This window comes from Camelus bactrianus, chromosome 1 (genome assembly GCF_048773025.1).
Source record: "Camelus bactrianus isolate YW-2024 breed Bactrian camel chromosome 1, ASM4877302v1, whole genome shotgun sequence".
NCBI lineage: Eukaryota > Metazoa > Chordata > Mammalia > Artiodactyla > Camelidae > Camelus > Camelus bactrianus.
Window position 1 is genome coordinate 7,936,988 of NC_133539.1, and position 18,314 is coordinate 7,955,301.

The 18,314-nt window shown below is 46.3% G+C and overlaps 1 protein-coding gene across 5 annotated transcripts in view; it reads right to left on the reverse strand.

Annotated features, from left to right (window-relative positions):
• The window catches only part of DOP1B (DOP1 leucine zipper like protein B), a 95,992-nt gene that overhangs the window by 43,985 nt on the left and 33,693 nt on the right, over nt 1-18,314 (reverse strand). For 4 of the 5 annotated variants that reach the window (XR_012504089.1, XR_012504095.1, XM_074357761.1 and 1 more), the window contains exons 5-14: nt 15,012-15,201; nt 13,226-13,324; nt 12,757-12,880; nt 10,958-11,067; nt 10,269-10,383; nt 8,995-9,115; nt 7,363-7,482; nt 4,941-5,043; nt 4,149-4,340; nt 1,424-2,108 (exon numbers count right to left, since the gene is read on the reverse strand). Coding sequence is in view for 3 of the 5 variants with exons in the window: in XM_074357761.1 (XP_074213862.1) it covers nt 1,424-2,108; nt 4,149-4,340; nt 4,941-5,043; nt 7,363-7,482; nt 8,995-9,115; nt 10,269-10,383; nt 10,958-11,067; nt 12,757-12,880; nt 13,226-13,324; nt 15,012-15,201 (1,859 nt within the window). In the remaining 2 variants the exon portion in view is untranslated. The remainder of the gene's footprint in view (nt 1-1,423; nt 2,109-4,148; nt 4,341-4,940; nt 5,044-7,362; nt 7,483-8,994; nt 9,116-10,268; nt 10,384-10,957; nt 11,068-12,756; nt 12,881-13,225; nt 13,325-15,011; nt 15,202-18,314) is intronic. The other variant, XM_074357818.1, reaches the window with a different exon arrangement.

Below are 18,314 nucleotides of genomic sequence, written 5' to 3' on the forward strand. Positions count from 1 at the left end.
TTACACGTTCTTTTTGAAATTTACATATAGAGTCACTTTTTTTTGGTGTAAAGTTCAAAATGTGTTCTTGAAGCTCTCTTGGTAGTAGGGCACACGGCATTAGCTTTAAAAGAGGGCAAAAATATACTGAGGATATCAATACTAAATGCAGTTCTTCCCGGCGTGCGGTCAGGTGCAGCTATGGAGCCAAGAGAGAAGTGGGGAGTTTGAGATAATGACTACAAGAGGGGAAGTCTTCATCCTCTGCTCCTGCCAACTTAATCACTTTTTCTTGCTTTCCACCTTCCCTCCTACCCCTTTTTTCTTTGAAGTGTTCACTGTCTGTGACGGACTCGGTTGTATCTGCTCAAAATTCACAGGTTGAAGCCCCAGTCTCTATGTGATGGTGTTTGGAGGTGGGGCCTGTGGGAGGTGATTAGGTCTAGTTAGAAGAGGTCCTGGGTGTGTGGCCTTCATGATCGGACTGGTGCCCTTGTAAGAAGAGACAACAGAGAGACGCCCCCACCCACACCACCCCCGGGGATGTCAGCACACAGGGACAAGGGGGCAGTCTGTAGCCCAGCGGAGAGGTCTCGTCAGAAACCAACTCTGCGGGCACCCTGATCTCGAACTTCCAGCCCCAGAGCTGCGAGAAAATACCTTTCTGTTGTGTCAGCCACCCAGTCTACGGTGTTTTGTTATGGCAGCCCCAGCTAAGATACCGCCTGTTATGGGTTGAACTGTGTCCTCATAAAAATTCTTATGTTGAAGTCCTATCCTCTAGCACCTTGGAATGTGACCTCATTGGGAAATACGATCAATGTAGATGTAATTAGTTAAAATGAGGTCACAGTAGAGTGGCCCTGACCCAGTATAACTGGGGCCTGATAGAAGGGAAATCTGAATATAGACACGTACACAGGAAGAACACCATGGAGAGACTGAAGTCAGGCTGCCCCCGAGCCCAGGAGCTCCCAGGCCTGGACCACATCCTTCCCCAGCACCTTCAGAGGGAGCATGACCCTGCCAACAGCTGACCACAGACTTCTGGCCTCCAGACCCGTGAGACAATACATTTCTACTGTTTAAACCCCTTAGTTTGTGGCTGTTATGGTAGCCCTAGCAAACTAACGGACGAAGCTTTAACAGCGGGTCTCATGAAATCATCTATTTCCTGACTATCATTAAGCAGCTTTAATGTCCCAGATCTTTATGCTGGACACCCAAAGTTTAAAAATACAGACCCAGCCTCACCAACTTCGCATCTGGTGAGACACAAATCAAAACTGTACGCACTAATCACAAAACAAGGAAGGAGACAAATGTGGCAACTTGTTCCTTCTCAGCTGATGTGACTTTAGCTGGTCTACACGCATCCACTGCCTGAGTCACATGACTCCCCAGGTGGGCCCCAGCAGGGAGTGGGGTGGGGCTGCCCTCTCACCTGGAAGCTGGAAGAGCACTTCGCAGAGCCGCTCGGTCTCCTCCTCGGACAGGTAGACGGGGAAGGTGGCGCACTCCAGCAGCAGGTGGCAGGAAGCCGCGAAGGCCTCCCTGCAGCCCTCCCTGGAGCTCCCCAGGTTGATGACCACCTGGCCCATGGCCCACTCTCCCTCCTTCCGGTGGCCGGGGCTACTGGGCAGAGGCGGAGGCGACCCCGTGCTTTTGGTCTTAAATGGAGACCCTCGGGCGGTGAACAGGTCTGAGAGCATCTGCTTGAACTGGGGCACGCTGACGGGCTTCGCCTCCCACGGGGTCCTCCTGCCCGCGCCGCTGGCCGCCGCGCCGCGCATCCCGCCCTCGTCCCTCTGACCGGCGGGCTCCTCCAACTTGGTTTCTTCTCCAGATGCCACCAGCTGGACTCCAAAAATGTTCTTGTGGGCGAAGTTGGCAATCAGCTCTTGGATGCAAAGAAACGTCCTCTGCATGCTCCCACCCTTCTTCCAAACGTCGTCTTTATCCGGAGAAACTCTGGGAACCCTCAAGTGCTCAGAGAGCTCTGGAGACGAGGCACTGAGCCCGATCCCACTGTCTTCAGATTTCAGCGGAGGAAACGAAGCATCTTCATCACCGGGCAGCACTGCGTTTGGGTCTAAGATTATTTCACTGTTTTCACCTTTTACTGGACTCTGCAAAGAAAAAAAAAGAAAAAAAGAAAAAAGACACAAGGGAAGTTTGTAGTGTGTATCTGGTAAGACCCCGGGATTCAAACATCAGCTGAATAAGGATATAAATGTGTACTTCTTATTTTTCGAAATCATAATTCTCTACACCAAGAGAATCCCTGTGTACAAACGTGTTTGAAATGAAAAGAGCACACAGCAGGCCGGAGACAGGCTGACAAAGCCCCACGCTCTCTAGGGGGGCTGCCTTTGAGCCCACTTTGTATGTTTTATTTAGACCCTTCAGGGTTCAAAAAGATTATTTAAAAACAGCTTCTGACAGACTGAAAAATATGAATGAGGACATTGGACTGAATGTAAAATAAAGGCATGAAGAAAGAGGAGAAAGCTAAAACAAAGTATTTAACCATGTGTACGTTTTACATACTCACACAGGTGCATATATATTCTGCAGCTTTTCCAAAAGGATGACACTTCAATCTTTAATGAATCAACCTCTTATATTGTTACTCAGATAATATTACGTTAAATTGAAAAATTTTCAACATTCAACATTTAGCCCACTGTGCTCTCTGGGGAAGAACAAAGCAATATTATGCAACTTTTGAAATATTGTTAATTATATTTCTAGACTACACATGCTTAAACTTTATATCTTATATTATTTTTAGGATTTTTTTTCCAATAGCTGTATTAGGTAGCCAAAAAAAAAAAAAAAGACCTAATTTTGAAACTGAAGTAACAATCTGTAACTAGTCTGCAAACTGACAATCAAGTCCCATAGGCAGCTCATGAGCCCTAACCAGCACACAGCCCCTGTCCCGCAACACTCTGCTTCCTCAGTCTGTTCGCACACCTGCCCACCATTGCACCAAGTGGATTTCAAGGGCAGAGCTTTCAAATCACTGAACAAAGTAGAAAACAAAAATAATTCAAAGACCGTGGGGCCTCAAACTGCTTGTGGAACCATAACTGTTACAGTCTTTTTGGAGAACAATTTGGCAGGGTCTCTCCAAGTTTAAAAAGAAATGGGTCTGACTGCAACCCATTTCGAGGAACTGATCCCTCGGAAACCCTTGCAGCCCTGAAAACGGTCTGTGCAAGGATGCTGACTGCGGCACTGTAACGGTGAAAAACTAGAAATAACCGAAATAACGTCCACGGGGGAAGAGCAATTATAGCCATACCGTAGACTGTCACGCAGAAGTTAGAAAGTGTAATAAGATACTTCCACACGCACAGATCGGGACAGATGTCCCCAGATGTGGCCTGGATGAGAACCAAAGCAAAGCAGAGAATAATGTACGTTACGGGTTGACCTGTGTTCCCTAAAAAAGATGTTGGAAGTCTTAATCTCCAGTACTTATAAATGTGACCTCATTTGGAAATAGAGTCCTTGCAAAGATCAAGTTAAGTGAGGTCATTAGGGTGGGTCCTAATCCAGCATCACTGGTGTCCTTATAAAAAGGCAAAATTTGGACGCACAGATATGCACGTGAGGAAGACGCTGTGTGAAGAGGAGGGCGGAGACTGGGTGGCGTGTCTACGAGCCAAGGAATCCAAAGATGGCCAGCAAACCCCAGAAGACAGTTGAGATGCGTGGAACAGATTCTCCCTCACAACCCTCAGAAGGAATCACCCTCCTGACACCTTAACCTCGGACATCTGGCCTCCAGAACTTCAGACAGTAAATTTCTGTTATTTGTCACCCAGTGTGGCACTTTTTTACCATAGCCTCAGGAACTAATCTCTCACTTATATTAAAAAAAAAAAAAAGCAAAATTTCATATATACAAACATGCATATAGAAGGTCTGGACAGCGAGCTACGTCTAACTGTGAGCTTAGTGATGGGCTGTTGCAGGAAGTACCAGAGAAGGGGTGACACGGAGGGTGACTTCCACACTAAAAGCTTTGATAAAGCGTTAGAGGACGTTAGAAGTGTATTTTAGACATTGCCGATACATCTTCCGGTCTTTACTCCTACCCGGGAAGGCACAAGGATCTTTCAGCCCAGGGAACCACTTCCGCTCCTCCCAGCACCTACCGAGCTTCCACTTGCAAGCTCCGTGTCCAGGTAGGAAGGGGGCATCTGGACTTTGCTGAGCACTTTGAAACACGTCTTCACGGCGTGCGTGAACTCAGGTAAGCTGAGCGCGTCCATCTCCTCAGCCAGAGGCTGCACCAGGCAGCCCAGCACCTGCGGGAGGTACTGGGTTTGCACCTCAGAGTAAAGTTCCTGTGAAGTAAAGACACGGCTTTAACTAACGTGTTTCCAGTTGACACCCTGTAGAAAACGGCCCCTTAGACAATCCAAATATTTTTAGAGCATAAATTTGTTTCATGTTAGTTTCCAAGTCAGAAAACAAAACAATATTTCTTTTTGATCTAAATCAATGGACGTTCTTCCTCTCCGTTCAGGTAGCTTTATTCTTTCTAGTAAAAAAAAAACTGCCACAACTATTTCTATATTAAGGAGATTAGTTTCCTTTGAGAAAATGAGCCAACAGCACAATTTTAACTAGGAAATACATTTACTCTCATTCCTAAATAGCTGTTGTACAGGGGTGACACCCAGTTCATCATCTGGTTTCATAACTTCAGCTCGGCCCACTTACAACTGGCTCAAAAGTTATAACCCTTTTAATTAAAAGGACATAAAAGACATAAGAGATCACACCCGGCTACAGCTTCCTTGCTGAAACAAACACGGAAGGGGTGCTACATATTTATGTATAATACTCTTCGGTAAGTTTTGGTTTCTACAAAGGCCGACAACACTCAGAAGAACGTAAGTAACAGCCAGCACTGAGCCATCTCTTTACAGCAAGGGACCCACCAGGGGGATAACGTCCAGAATGAACACGAGGAGGGTGCAGATCTCTGAGGCCGTCGGGGGAGGGCCGACGCTTCTCCCGAGAGCGTTTCTCTGCTTCATTGGTCTGCGTGAGTCCCAGGAAAAGAAAAACAAATCAACTCTCTTAAAATAATTTCAAGCATTTCCTATGATTCCCAATAACGTGACTTATTCTATTTCAATTCTATTTCAAATATAATGAAAGAGCTCCTGTAGTACTAACAATTAAGCTTTGGTGCCTAAAACTATCGCACACATAAAAGAATCAGTAAGTGTCTCGAATCTGCTCAGCCACAAAAGGGGTTCACGCTGAGTTGAAGTTCATCGAGTCAGATGAAGGTGGTCCCAGGCTCACGTGGAATGCCACACCGAGCAGAGCTGGAGCTGCCCACAGCAACGACCCCAAACCACAGGCATGTTCCGAGGGAGGGAGCCGGGCTCCGGGACAACACAGGACAGCTGTTTGACTTGCTGTAGGAGCAACCACAGGCAGCTCCCCAGGGTCACCGTGAGCTCATCCACGTGAGGTGCTCGGAATTCTTCAGTTTCCTCAGAGAAGTGTAACTCCACCGGTCAGTTCCATTAGGAGCTGCTTATCTTATACTGAAAGTCAACACTTCCTTTTAAATAAGAAGGCAACTGGATAAATGAATTTAAAAGTATATACCGGTTCTTGAAACAGAATAATTTTGGATTCACCTAGCTATCACAGTACAATTCAACTTGAGTTAATCTTCTTCGTTGTAAATTATTGCTTAGTTATCTCAGAGTTTATCTTGGTAAGAGAATGACTAAAAACCTGCAACCACTACATCCCGGAGGTTCTGCTTATAGGTGTCGACTTTGAAGAAACCCGTGTGTCTGTGTGTAAAGAGACGGGGCAAGTGTGGTCACCACAGTACTATGGACAACAGTGAAAACACTGGTTTATTTGCGCACTGGACTACCACACCTACGATGAATGAAAGATACACACTTGGCATAAAAACACAGACATCACGGGCAGGAGAGGGATTAATACTGGGATGAAAGGAGAGAAAAGTGCTGGGACGGTGGGCAGTTAGCTCTATTGGGGTAGCAACGTTTTATTCCTTTAAAAGAAAAAAATGTGAATAATAGCCTATAATGAAAAAGAATATGAAAAGGTATATATATATGTATGAAGGTATCACTATGTTATACCCAAGAAATTAATACAACACTGTACACTGACTATATACTTCAACAAAAGATAAATAAGTAAATAAATAATGTAAATGTCCAAAAATAGAATAAATAAAAGAAAGACGTGAAAAACAACAATCAAGCGTCACCTGTAATTTCAGCGACAGGTGATATATGTCTGACATTATTTCCTCTCCTCTCTTACACCTGCAATGCTTCGTTAACTCTTTCTCTTTAAAGAAAGCACTCCTTGTAACTCTGAAATGGAGATAAGCTGACCAAATACCTTCCGGTCTCAGTATAACATGGCCCTGCTGTCCCCATGGATCCAATTACGATGAATTTATTCATCACAGGTTTGAATGCATCCTGGGGCCTGGCACTAGAGACGGCAGAGCAGGAGCAGCTGGGACATCAGGCAGGCCTGGTTTTAATCTCAGCTGCTGCTAATTTGCTGTGCAGTATCACACAAGGTACTTCACGTCTCTGAGCTCCGGCTTTCTTACGTGATGGGAGCGCCTGCTTCTCCCGGGGGTGTCCAGGGGATGGCCCACGGCAAACATTAATAAGCAACGCTCTGATTACAGCTGCAGGTACCGAAGGCAGTGTGACAACACCAGGCATTGCAAAGGAGGTGACAAGAATGAGGTTTTAGAGCATGACCCACGGGGCAAAATGGGGTGTGAGAGATGACCTCAGTCCTCCTTTACAGGGAGAATCATGGGCATGGGCCCTGCGGGAAAGCCTGCCATCCTGAGTGCACCACCCCCTGCAATTCTGGGGTGGTGCAATTCGCCAGACTGAAAGTGGCAGTAAAGCTGACTGCAGCCGCTGAAGACACGAATACTTTCAACCGACCAGGTATCCACGAATTTCAATAAGAATTTAAGAAAATTGATGATTTCAGAAACACTCTAGCCAATCCCAGGGCCACAAAACTAAACTTCTTTAATAGATCGGGCCTCCAAGGAAGCCCTGTGTGAAGAAAGCCGATTAGAAAACGCACAGAAGAGTTCCTAAAGTTTGCCTCTAATAAGGAAGCTTCAGAATTATGCGAATCTTCTAAATGGCAACGTTTTCAATACTCTTGTAATTTTAAACGAATTCTTTCCAATCGTGTCTTCAGCAGAGACCACTCAACTTGAGCCAGTTAAGTATCGTCTGACCACAACAGCAGCTACAAAACCATGAAGCCCTCAGTTCCTTCCCACACCCTCACCGTCCTGAACCGGAAGCTTACCTGAAGCAATTCTCAAAACACCTTGTCATGTAATCCCAGAGAAAGTCTGTGCTCAGGGAAGTGATCAGCAAATTCACCGTTTTAACAATCTCAGAGGCGTGTCTGTTTTCTTTTATTGCACTGTAAGGGAAGAGGGATATTTATAAACGCATCTAGGAAAACCCCTGTATGACAAGAATGCCATGTCTGAAAAACTAATTCATTTTACCACTTACAACTTATTTCTAGAGAGATTGGCAAACTCAGTTACAGATTAAAATGTATCTGTTCTTACGCAGGGAAGAGTATGCACTGTGCTGTCCTAAACGGTATTTACACTGATACATTCTCTCAGAAGTAAGCTTAAGAGCTCCTGGAAAAAGGATGTGACATGGAAAACCAGTTTAGTCCAACTACAGGTAATTACATACTCCACTTGTGAAATAATATAGTAGAGCCATTTAGGAGGGAAATTTGGCTAACATTTAAATGTGCATCGTCTTTGACTCAGGGAATTTATTCCAGGGATTTATCCTACAGAAATTCTTGCAGAGGCACACAAAGATGTAGGCATAAGGCTATCACTGCAACGCCATTTTAAAATACTGAAAGTGGAAACCACCCAAAAGTCAATCAATAAGAGACTGGTCAGTCAGGATTTCTTACAGAAGTGATAAAGCCTTACTGAGGAATCTAAGGCAACTTCATGTTCATAGGAGAAGAGAGCAGAGCCATTTACACCTTGCTTTAAAAAAAAAAAAAAAGGCAACTAAACAGTTATTGTAATTCCATCTTAAAAATGAAAGATAAGCATCTATGTACTTATGCATTGAAAGTCTGGAAAGAAATGCAAATGTTTTACGTTGTGCTCTGAAGAGCGGTGGGATTATGGACGGTATCTATTTTTCTTGATACCTTCAAATATTGGTATATTCTACAACGAACAGGTATTCCTCTCGTGCCCAGAAAAACAATAAACTACTCTCATTCTGGGAGAAAAAGCAAACACTAAAAACTCTTGGCACACTTACAATGAATAAATGAGAAAAAACTTCTAATTGTTTAAAATTTTCAACATACCCAATGCCAATTCAGGGAGAAGGAAATTATATCAAGAGTAAAAGTAAAAGGGAAGAGGCTGTACTACCTTAAAAAGAACAAAAGCAGAACAAAACACAGGGTTGATGGATAACCTGTCTGCTGTCTTCCAAACCCCACTCACCCTGCCTCCAGGGTCATAGGGCATGTGCCCTTGGGGAGCCCTCACCTGCTCCGCCTCTTCTGACGGGTCTCCCTGAAGGCTGGTGCCCACAGGCTCCACTCCCTGCCCTGATCTCCGCCTGCCCTCCTCCCTGTAACTGGCCGTTTGGATACACTAGACCAGGCTGCCGCTGTTGAATCACTTTTCACACTTGATCAATAAACACGGTTTATACTTCCCGGGCTGGGGCAGAGACAAGATCAAACTCCTTTTAAACTCTTCACAGTATTCAACAGGAAAAAGTCAATTCGCGCTGATCGATTTCAGAGCACAGGCCTGACCTGCTACACCTCCACTTTCTGAGGCACTTCACGGTTTACAGTAAACAGAGGGAAAAACAGTATGGCTTTAGGGAGGAAGGAAAAGAGGGAAGTTAGAAGCCAAGCCCATACCTTGTCAGGGAATTTCCACTCTGAGTGTAGCTAAGTTTAAGATCAGAGCCAAGAGCATCTCTGCAGTAAGAATAAAAGGCCCGGATGACTTCCAGAAACAAATCCCCAACCACCTGAGGCCCTGCAATGAAGAAGAAAATGGCCAGAGAAAGATGAACAGTCCACTTTTAAACCCATAAATGACATACGTATAAAACATACCGTGAGCAACCCTATGGACAATTGACGCAGTCTCATACAGAAACTTTAGGAGTGACAATGACACCTTCAGCTGGGGAATAACACTGGTGAAACAGTTTCCACTGACACTTCTGTAGGCCTTACCACATGCTGGACACCATTCTAAGTATTTTAAAACTACTAACTTATTTAATCCTCGGGACAGCCATTTAACCAGGTATTGTTCTGCTGCCCTGATTACAGGTAAGAGGACTGGGGCTGGGAGGCTGAGCGGCTGGCCCAAGGCGGGCTCTGCTGGGCCGAGGCAGGGAGTGTCACATGTTTTAAGAGTGTATAAACTGCAGGGCCAGAGAGTTCACTCAATATAAACACCAAGACAGCAGGGTAACCTTCCCTATTCTGAATTCTTTTAATGATGAGTTAAAACAACACAAAAGAAACACCACCAACCCTGAAAAGCTTAAGGTGGCTCAAAAGAACTGGACCAGCTGCCAATGAGGCGGGCAGAAGGCGGCTGGACATTTCTGCTCCACAGACCTCAACCAGCAGGAAGGGAGTGACCTCCCACCCCTGTACACAGAGGAATGAACACAGGATGATTCAGAGAAAACAAAAGGTCTGTCAACACATCTGTGTAAAAAGGAATCAGCAAATAATCGAATCTCTTATGCTTCCGTTTCGTTGCCTCTGGTTCACGACAAGCCCCAGCAGAAGCGTGCCGAGTGTTTTTCAGTAGTGAAGGCAAGCTCGTGGTTGAGATTCAAGGAGAAGAAATGAGGAAGTGGCTAAAGCCTGCTAGGAAAAGAACAGATGAGACTGACTGGCCGTCCTGCCCCTCTGGTCTCTATTATCAATCTGGAGCTCAAAGGCTATTTTCCTAACAGGAACGTTCAGGTTACTGCACAAAACTTTTAAGTGGTGCCCGGACAATGACAAGTGAACCTCACATCACGACTCCAGTACTGCACGGTTCTGAGGTTCCAAAGATTAAATCATATTCTAAACAACATGTCGATTGTATCTCATGGAGTTTTAATCCCCCAAAACAGGTGGTCCGTCTTTGGCATCTGATGGCAAAGCGCATCTAATGTTACCTATTTCCGGCTTGTCGAGCAGGCTGATGAGGATGCGGAAAGGCTTCAGGTACGCGTGATGGCGTTCCTCTGCGTCAGCATCCGGGAGCTTCTGGTGCAGTATCTCAGCCAGCCCCTGTCGTTGTTTTTTAAGCCACGTATCAGGGTATTATATAAAGCACAGTATCACATTATCAGTTGTTTCAATTCTTAAATACTCTGGGACAGAAGTAAAAGCAGTCACAGACCACGAAATGAGAACAGTTGGCATTCTGTATTTGGGGCTCCATGTCCACGGAGTCAAACAACCACAGATCGAAAATATTTGGGAAAAAAAGATTCCAGAACATTTCCAAAAGCAAAACTTGAATTTGCCATGCACTGGCAACTACTTGCATAGCATTTACACTGTACTAGGTTCTGTAAGTAGTCTAGAGGGGATTTGCAGTATGTGGGAGGAGGTCTGTAAGTTATATGCAAATACTCGGCCATGTTGCACACATGAGGGATTTGAGCATCTGGGGATTCTGGTATCCACGGGGGTCCAGGGAGGGTAATGGAACCAATCCCCCTCCATACATGGAATTTTCCCCACCATGTACCAAGGAACAGCCCCAAAATCTTCTCTGCAGCCCCACAAGGAACTCCACTGAAGAACCCTGATCAGGAATGTCCTAATTGGGGTCTACTTTCCAGAAATGCTCCTTTACCTCAACTAAAAGATCCTTCGAATATTTTTCAAAGAAATACAAGGACTGGTCTTCATAAGAATTTGAGGTTTCAGATTCTGGCACAACAGTATTTCCTTTAATATCTGAACCTATAAAAGAATAAGCACCATGAGTTGTGAAGAGATCTACACCCTTAAAGTACATTGTATCGTGCAGAGGGCTCACACTCTGACATTCTGAAAAACAGAATTCCTCCAACAGAAAAATCAAAATCTGATCCAGCAAAACCAAGTCACATTTTCTTCTGACAGAGGTGTGCCAGGCATTGGACAGGCAGAATTCCATCTCAACACGGATCAGTTGAGTTTATCCCAAGAACTCATTCTAATTGTCCTTGACAAGTATAATTATAGGGGGTCTAACGGAATGAGTATCATTTTTTAAAACCAGTGTTTATTCGTACGGCATTATGTGAAATCGGTATTCTCATCTACATGCCCTCATTTTGCACCTTGGGTAAGTCTTTAAGGTCCTCTGGGGCAAGGAACGGCATCTTTCTAAACAGACAGCCTGGACTCCTGGGGTCGGGGCTGAGCAAGTTGGAGCTGGGGCTGAACTTGGGTCCCGGGTCCTCTTTGTCCACAGCAAGTCGAGACCCACCGGGAGGGAGGTATGCATTTAACAAAATCATCCTTTTAACAAAAGTGCTTAAAGAGCCTGTAAATACCCTTCAGGAAATCCATTATCAGTTTCTATGCTATGACTTCTGAAAGTTTTATAACTAGGGGAAGAAAGGGTAAAGAGGACTTTCTGACATTGGGATAGAAGACCTATTATGTTGAGGGTTTAAAAAAAAAAAGTTGTGAAGCAGAAAATAGTCCGTGTGGCGCGATGACAGTGGACACACATCCTTATACGTTTGTCTAAGCCCAGGAAATGCACAACACTGACTAGAACCCTAATGAAAATGGTGGGCTGTGGGTAATGAGGATGCACTGGTGTAGGCCCACAGTTGTAGTAAACATGCCACTCTGGTGGGGGACACTGATGATGGAGGAGGGGAGGCTGGACATGTGGGGGACGAGGGGTAAACGGGGCATCTCTGTACCTTCTCTTAGCTTTACTGTGATCCTAAAACTGCTCTAAAAAATACATATAAAGTCTTAAAAAAAAAAAAAAGGCTATGGAGTCTGTTCGCCATCGCCCTGTGCACCACCTTCTCTTAGGCACGTGAACATGGGAATTTATAAAATTCAGAAAGAATTCAGAAAATTCAGAAAGTAAGCCCTGTGATTGCCTGGGCTCTGTCCCCATGAAGCCTTCCAACCAACAGCCAAGGGTTCTTTCCCTACAGGTTTACAGGCTCCACGAGAACACACGTGCAGAGAAACATGGAACAGGGCTCCCGCGCCCCGCCAAAGGCATCCCAGGATCTCCCCAAACGTGCCGATGAGACAGACGCTCCCATCCACACAGGACCTCCACGTTTACGCGCTTTTCTCACACGCACTCTCAGCCCATGAAACTTCTCCACAGCAACAGGCTTCTATTTGAATAATGTCTAGTTACCATCATTCTAGGGTATTTCAAGCTTCTTAAAATGGAATTCAGTTAACATTTAAAACTCCCGTCCCTCCCCTATGTTTTACGGAATGGCTACAAACAAGCAAAGCTGTGGCGTGGGGAGGACTCAGCTGACCAGCGTCCATTCGGTCACCGCGTTCTCTCGCCATACTTCGTGATTCAGGAATGTATCACCGATACTGAAACTTAGTCCACGATCAGCACTCAGAGCTTTCACATTAACCTAGACTTTCTACCACTGCATCACTCAGTACCTAGTAACCAGGCGTACAGCCTTCTGTTCAGAGACATGTCTCTCCTCAGGAGGGTCTGCGCGGCGGCTGAGAGGATGTGGACGACGTCGGATCTGAGCAGGGGAACGGCTCTCTCGTTGGAATCCTATGAGGAGGACACAGAGAACTTCGCTGCAGGGAGATGACACGGTAAGTTACTGACCTCCGGACACGCAGCCCTCCTTACCACGGTCTACAAAGCTTATCTTAAAGAGGGAGTTCTCAAAAGCAGTTGGTTCTTCCCGCACTGCCCAGGGAAAGAAGCTATTCAATTTATGCTGTGGAAACACCATCCTCACAAAAATGAACAAGGACCTTTAATCCACTGAGAGTGAACAGTGATCCCTGAGGGGCCACCCTCCCACTCAGGACAAGACCAGTCGGACCTATGCCGCTGCCCCACATCCTCGGGTAGGGCCAGCGACTCCCCTGGAAGAACACAAACGCTTACCAGACAGGCATAGAATGGGAAGAAGAACAGAACAACTTCCAGGTTATTTCTTTGCACCAGAACGTTTGAGTCCAACAGTGATGCACATAAGGACTTCACCTGTAGACAACAAAACACCGTGAACATTTCATTCCCAAGACATTGAACACCACGTGCTGGCTCCTGTTTTTTTCTCCAGGGAGTCTTGAAACCACTGTGTTAACTCACGTGGAACAGAACATAAAGTATAAACATGGGAGACTTGGTTCTAGCCCCAGACGCTAGGGGGGCTTTGAGATACCAGGAAGATGGACCGCTTGTTTCTCCTGAGTGCTGGAGGGGTTTGGACCAGATGGTCAGGTTCTAAGACGTCAAATTCTCTGATCCCAGAAAGGAAAGTCTTAAGGTTCCAACAGGAACTTACAGCTAAACTAAAGCTCCAAAGACGTTCAGTCATATGGATTCCAAACCAATTCAGTACACACTCTGAGTGTCTTTTCTGAGTGCATACAGACGTAGTACAGCTGCAAAATGGATGAGAGTCATAAGAAAAATGCGCACCAAAAGCTCTAAGAATTCGGAAGAGGAAAGGGAGCGTTCTTTCAGCTGGAGAAAACAGCGAAGCTTTGGGGGAAAGCTGAACTTGAAAGACGAGGAGGAGATACACCGAGACAACAGAGAAGAGGGCTGGGCAGGGAGCGTGGGAGAGGGGACTGGCCGGAGCAAAGACAGCATCACAGATGCGCCAGGGGAGGCCAGGCAGCCAGCTCCGGGAGCGCAGAGCCCTGAAGGGGGGAACAGAGGCATCCAGTGGGTTGGGAGCAGGTTGTTAGGATACTATTGAGGTTGGACTTGGTCTGAAGGCCAACAGGAAGCCAGGTGTTTTTCAAGCACAGAACAGATCTGAGCAAAGCTATACAAGGCAAATCTCTTAGCAGTCGGAAAGGAAAGGGGGAGAAATCGGTTAGAAAATCACTTGATCAGTTGCCCAGAAGGAAGACCCAAGAAGCTGAAGCAGGGCGGTGCAAACAGAGAGAGACGGGCTGGGAAGAAGGGAACGCATTTATGAGAGTCTCCTATGTCCTAAGCGTTGCTCGTGGTCCTTTTCCTCACTCTTTTCCTCCGAGAGCCCCGTGAGGAAGAGCTACTATTCCCACTTGCAGAGGAATGGACTCAAGTTGTTTTTGCCAACTTTCTTAAGGATGAACTCAGCTTTGAACATTTTAAGTTTGAAGTGTGGGCCCACCACTAGGTGGCGATAGACTGCAGGCTATTAAACAATCTGTTAAGCTTCAGGAGAAGGCAGGTCTGGGAAATGCCCATCTCTCAAGGTCATGGGAAGGCATGTTGCTGCCAGCCAAGAGGGACCTGGGGCAGATGCCCCGACAATCCAGGTGTAAGAGCAGCCAGAGGAGAGGGTGATGGCAAAAGCAGGACCGGACAGAGTCTGGAGGAGAAGGAGGGGGCCTCCAGTGTGGGCAGTGGGCAGTGTGCCGGGGAGGCGGGGACAGGGGCAGAAACAAGCCTGCAGCCCAGCAGCAGGCCTGGTGCGAGGTTCTCCAGGTACCGTGACAGCCCCGTATCGCTGAAGCTGCAGGGCCCTGGGAAGGGCCGTCCTCAGGTGAACAACACTCATCTGAATACACCAACTGTGATGCGTATGATAGAAACTGACACTGCCATCCCTGGTGGCACACGGATGCTGCCTCCTTGCTGGCCCCATCTCGGGGCGCCACCACCTCCCGCAGCCCCCTGCAGCCCAGTGGCGCCCTGTGGGGAAGCGGGCCTGCCCGCCGCACCCACCCACCGTGAGCTGGTAGTCTGTCCCCAGCATGTACTTCTGCTCCCTGCCGGGCGAGCCCCTGCTGATGTGGCCCACCATGAAGAGCGAGGCAGGCAGGCGGATGGACGGGCTGGCCAGGACGCTCCCCCAGAGGGCGGCGTAGAACACCTCCTTGCCGACCACCAGGGACAGCCTCAGGAGTAGGGCGTCTGTTCTGCGGACGAGAGAGCACAGGTTAGGGCTCGCTGCCCCTGGGCCCTGGAGACACCAGCTTCCTTGTCATTTTGAGCTGCTGCCACCTGTCTTCCTTCTGTGTCTGTCCTGCTGGCAGCCACTGCAACTGAACTTGCTAAAACAAATGTCACCGAGAGGTGCAGCTTCTCCACCAAGAGGCAGCGCCTGCCTGGTCCTGTCACCCACTGCGGCACAGAGACCCACCTCCGCCTTTGGCCTGGCTGTGGACGCCACGGTACTTACAGGAGGCAGTCCCATTGCACAGATCATCCACGTTACATAAAAGCATGAAGAGTCATTAAGGTGTCAAAAAAAAAAAATAAAAGGCTGATGTGACTGGAGACGTAAATAAAGAGAAAGATACCCCTCACTTGAGCACAGCCGAAAATGTGCCAAGTGACAGTGGACCTCAGAAGCACTGGGGACAAAATCCGCCTGGCCTCCCACTCCAAGGCACGTCCACAAAGCCTGGGGAAGTGTTTCCCTGTCACTCTGCCCACAGCACCTCTGTGCACTGGCTCCCACTCTGGGAGGCCCTTCTGCTGACAACCTGCATTTATTCATCCCTTATCTTCTGGTTGCCCAGACGTGACATCAGCAACTTCATGGACGTCCTCTAAGAGGAGCAGGGGCATCGGGGGGTCTCAGCTTGTGTCCCGCTGACACTGACCAAAGCCTGGTCCTTCTCTGCTCGGGGTGCACCTGCAGCTGACGGGGCATTTTCCTGCCAACTGTGAAACCAAAGCTTGAGGGCCGGGTGACAGCACCTGTCAATAAAACAAGGGAGGCAAACTCCCAAGGCGGGCTGTCACTTAAGGAGTGACCTGGCTCAAAATCTGCAGTGACTCCGTTTTTCACATGCTTCCTATTTGCAAAGACGATAGAGAAGAATTACAGGAAGACAAGCCCAGTGCAGTGCACAGGGCTCTGGGGTCAGGCCCCTGGCATCCAAATCCTGTATCTCCTTCCCAGCAGTGGTGCCGAGGACAAGTTAAACCTCTGTGCGTGTTGGCATCCAGCTCTGGTAAGGAAAAGAGATGAAATGTCGTGAGATGCATGACAGTCTCTGAGTACAAACTCAGCCCAGGAGAAGAGAGCTGGTGCTGGGACCACACAGCCCACCATCCCCACAAGGTCCGCTACGTTGGCTGACACTCCCGGGTGTCCAGATGGGTGTCTGACACTCAGCTGGTACTTGAAAAAAACGGTCAGATGAACGTCACTCTTTCTCTTTTATTATCACTCAAACTGTCTTTAGCTTACTTTTTAAATAATCAGTTCAGTGTATATTAAAACACTGCAATGAAGCTAGAACACTCCCTTACACCATATACAAAAATCAACTCAAAATGGATTAAAGACTTAAACATAAGACAAGATACAATAAACCTCCTAGAGGAAAACATAGGCAAAACATTATCTGACATACATTTAAAAAATTTTCTCCTAGAAGAAATAAAAGCAAGAATAAACAAATGGGACCTAATGAAACTTACAAGCTTCTGCACAGCAAAGGAAACCAGAAGTAAAACAAGAAAACCTACGGAATGGGAGAAAATTTTTGCAAGTGAAACCAACAAAGGCTTGATCTCCAGGATATATAAGCAGCTCATACGACTCAATAAGAAAAAAATAAACAACCCAATCCAAAAATGGGCAGAAGACCTAAACAAGCAATTCTCCAAGGAAGACATACAAATGATCAAAAAGCACATGAAAAAATGCTCAATATCACTAATTATCAGAGAAATGCAAATCAAAACTACAATGAGGTATCACCTCACACCAGTCAGAATGGCCGTCATTCAAAAATCCACAAATGACAAATGCTGGAGAGGCTGTGGAGAAAGGGGAACCCTCCTACACTGCTGGTGGGAATGCAGTTTGGTGCAGCCACTATGGAAAACAGTGTGGAGATTCCTCAAAAGACTAGGAATAGACTTACCATATGACCCAGGAATCCCACTCTTGGGCTTGTATCCAGAAGGAAATCTACTTCAGGATGACACCTGCACCCCAATGTTCATAGCAGCACTATTTACAACAGCCAAAACATGGAAACAGCCTAAATGTCCATCAACAGGTGACTGGATAAAGAAGATGTGGTATATTTATACAATGGAATACTACTCAGCCATAAAAACCGACAATATAATGCCATTTGCAGCAACATGGATGCTCCTGGAGAATGTCATTCTAAGTGAAGTAAGCCAGAAAGAGAAAGAAAAATACCATATGAGATCGCTCATATGTGGAATCTAAAAAACAAAAACAAAAACAAAGCATATACAGGACAGAAATAGACTCATAGACAGAGAATACAGTCTTGTGGTTGCCAGGTGGGCGGAGGGTGGGAAGGGACAGACTGGGATTTCAAAATTGTAGAATAGATAAACAGGATTACACTGTATAGCACAGGGAAATATACACAAAATGTTATGATAACTCACAGAGAAAAAAATGTGACAATGAGTGTGTATATGTCCATGAATGACTGAAAAATTGTGCTGAACACTGGAATTTGACACAACATTTTAAAATGATTATAAATCAATAAAAAATGTTAAAAAAACACTGCATACAAAAAAAATGTCAACTACTTTTTGATATTAAAAATGAATTTTGTTCTTTTTAAAGCTAGTCTGGACCATTTGGACTCATAAAACATTTGTAGCCAATGACGCAGAGTATCATCTTTTCAGAACAAACGAAATGGAGAAGCAGGAGGGACAGCCAAACGTTTAGGACAAGGACATGGTTTAGTGGTTAAAGGTATCAACTGGTCTCCTATCAAGGCTGAGCAAACAAATGGAGCTTATCTCTGCCCAGCTCTGAAAACAACCAAAGGCCCTAATTTTGGGCAGAAGTTCCAATCAGCAGTTGTCGTAAATCGGGCAGATGGATCCCTGTGTCCCCTGGACAGACCGGATGGTCCTGAGCTAGGAAGATTCCCACAGCAACAGAGTAACTTAGGAAGTCCCTGGAATGGTCCTCTCTCTCCAGGATCCCTATCACAAGAACACCAACACTTAGATAAAACCCAGCGCAGACACCTTAGTGCTCACGCTGCTATCACGTCCCCCTTGCTTAGGA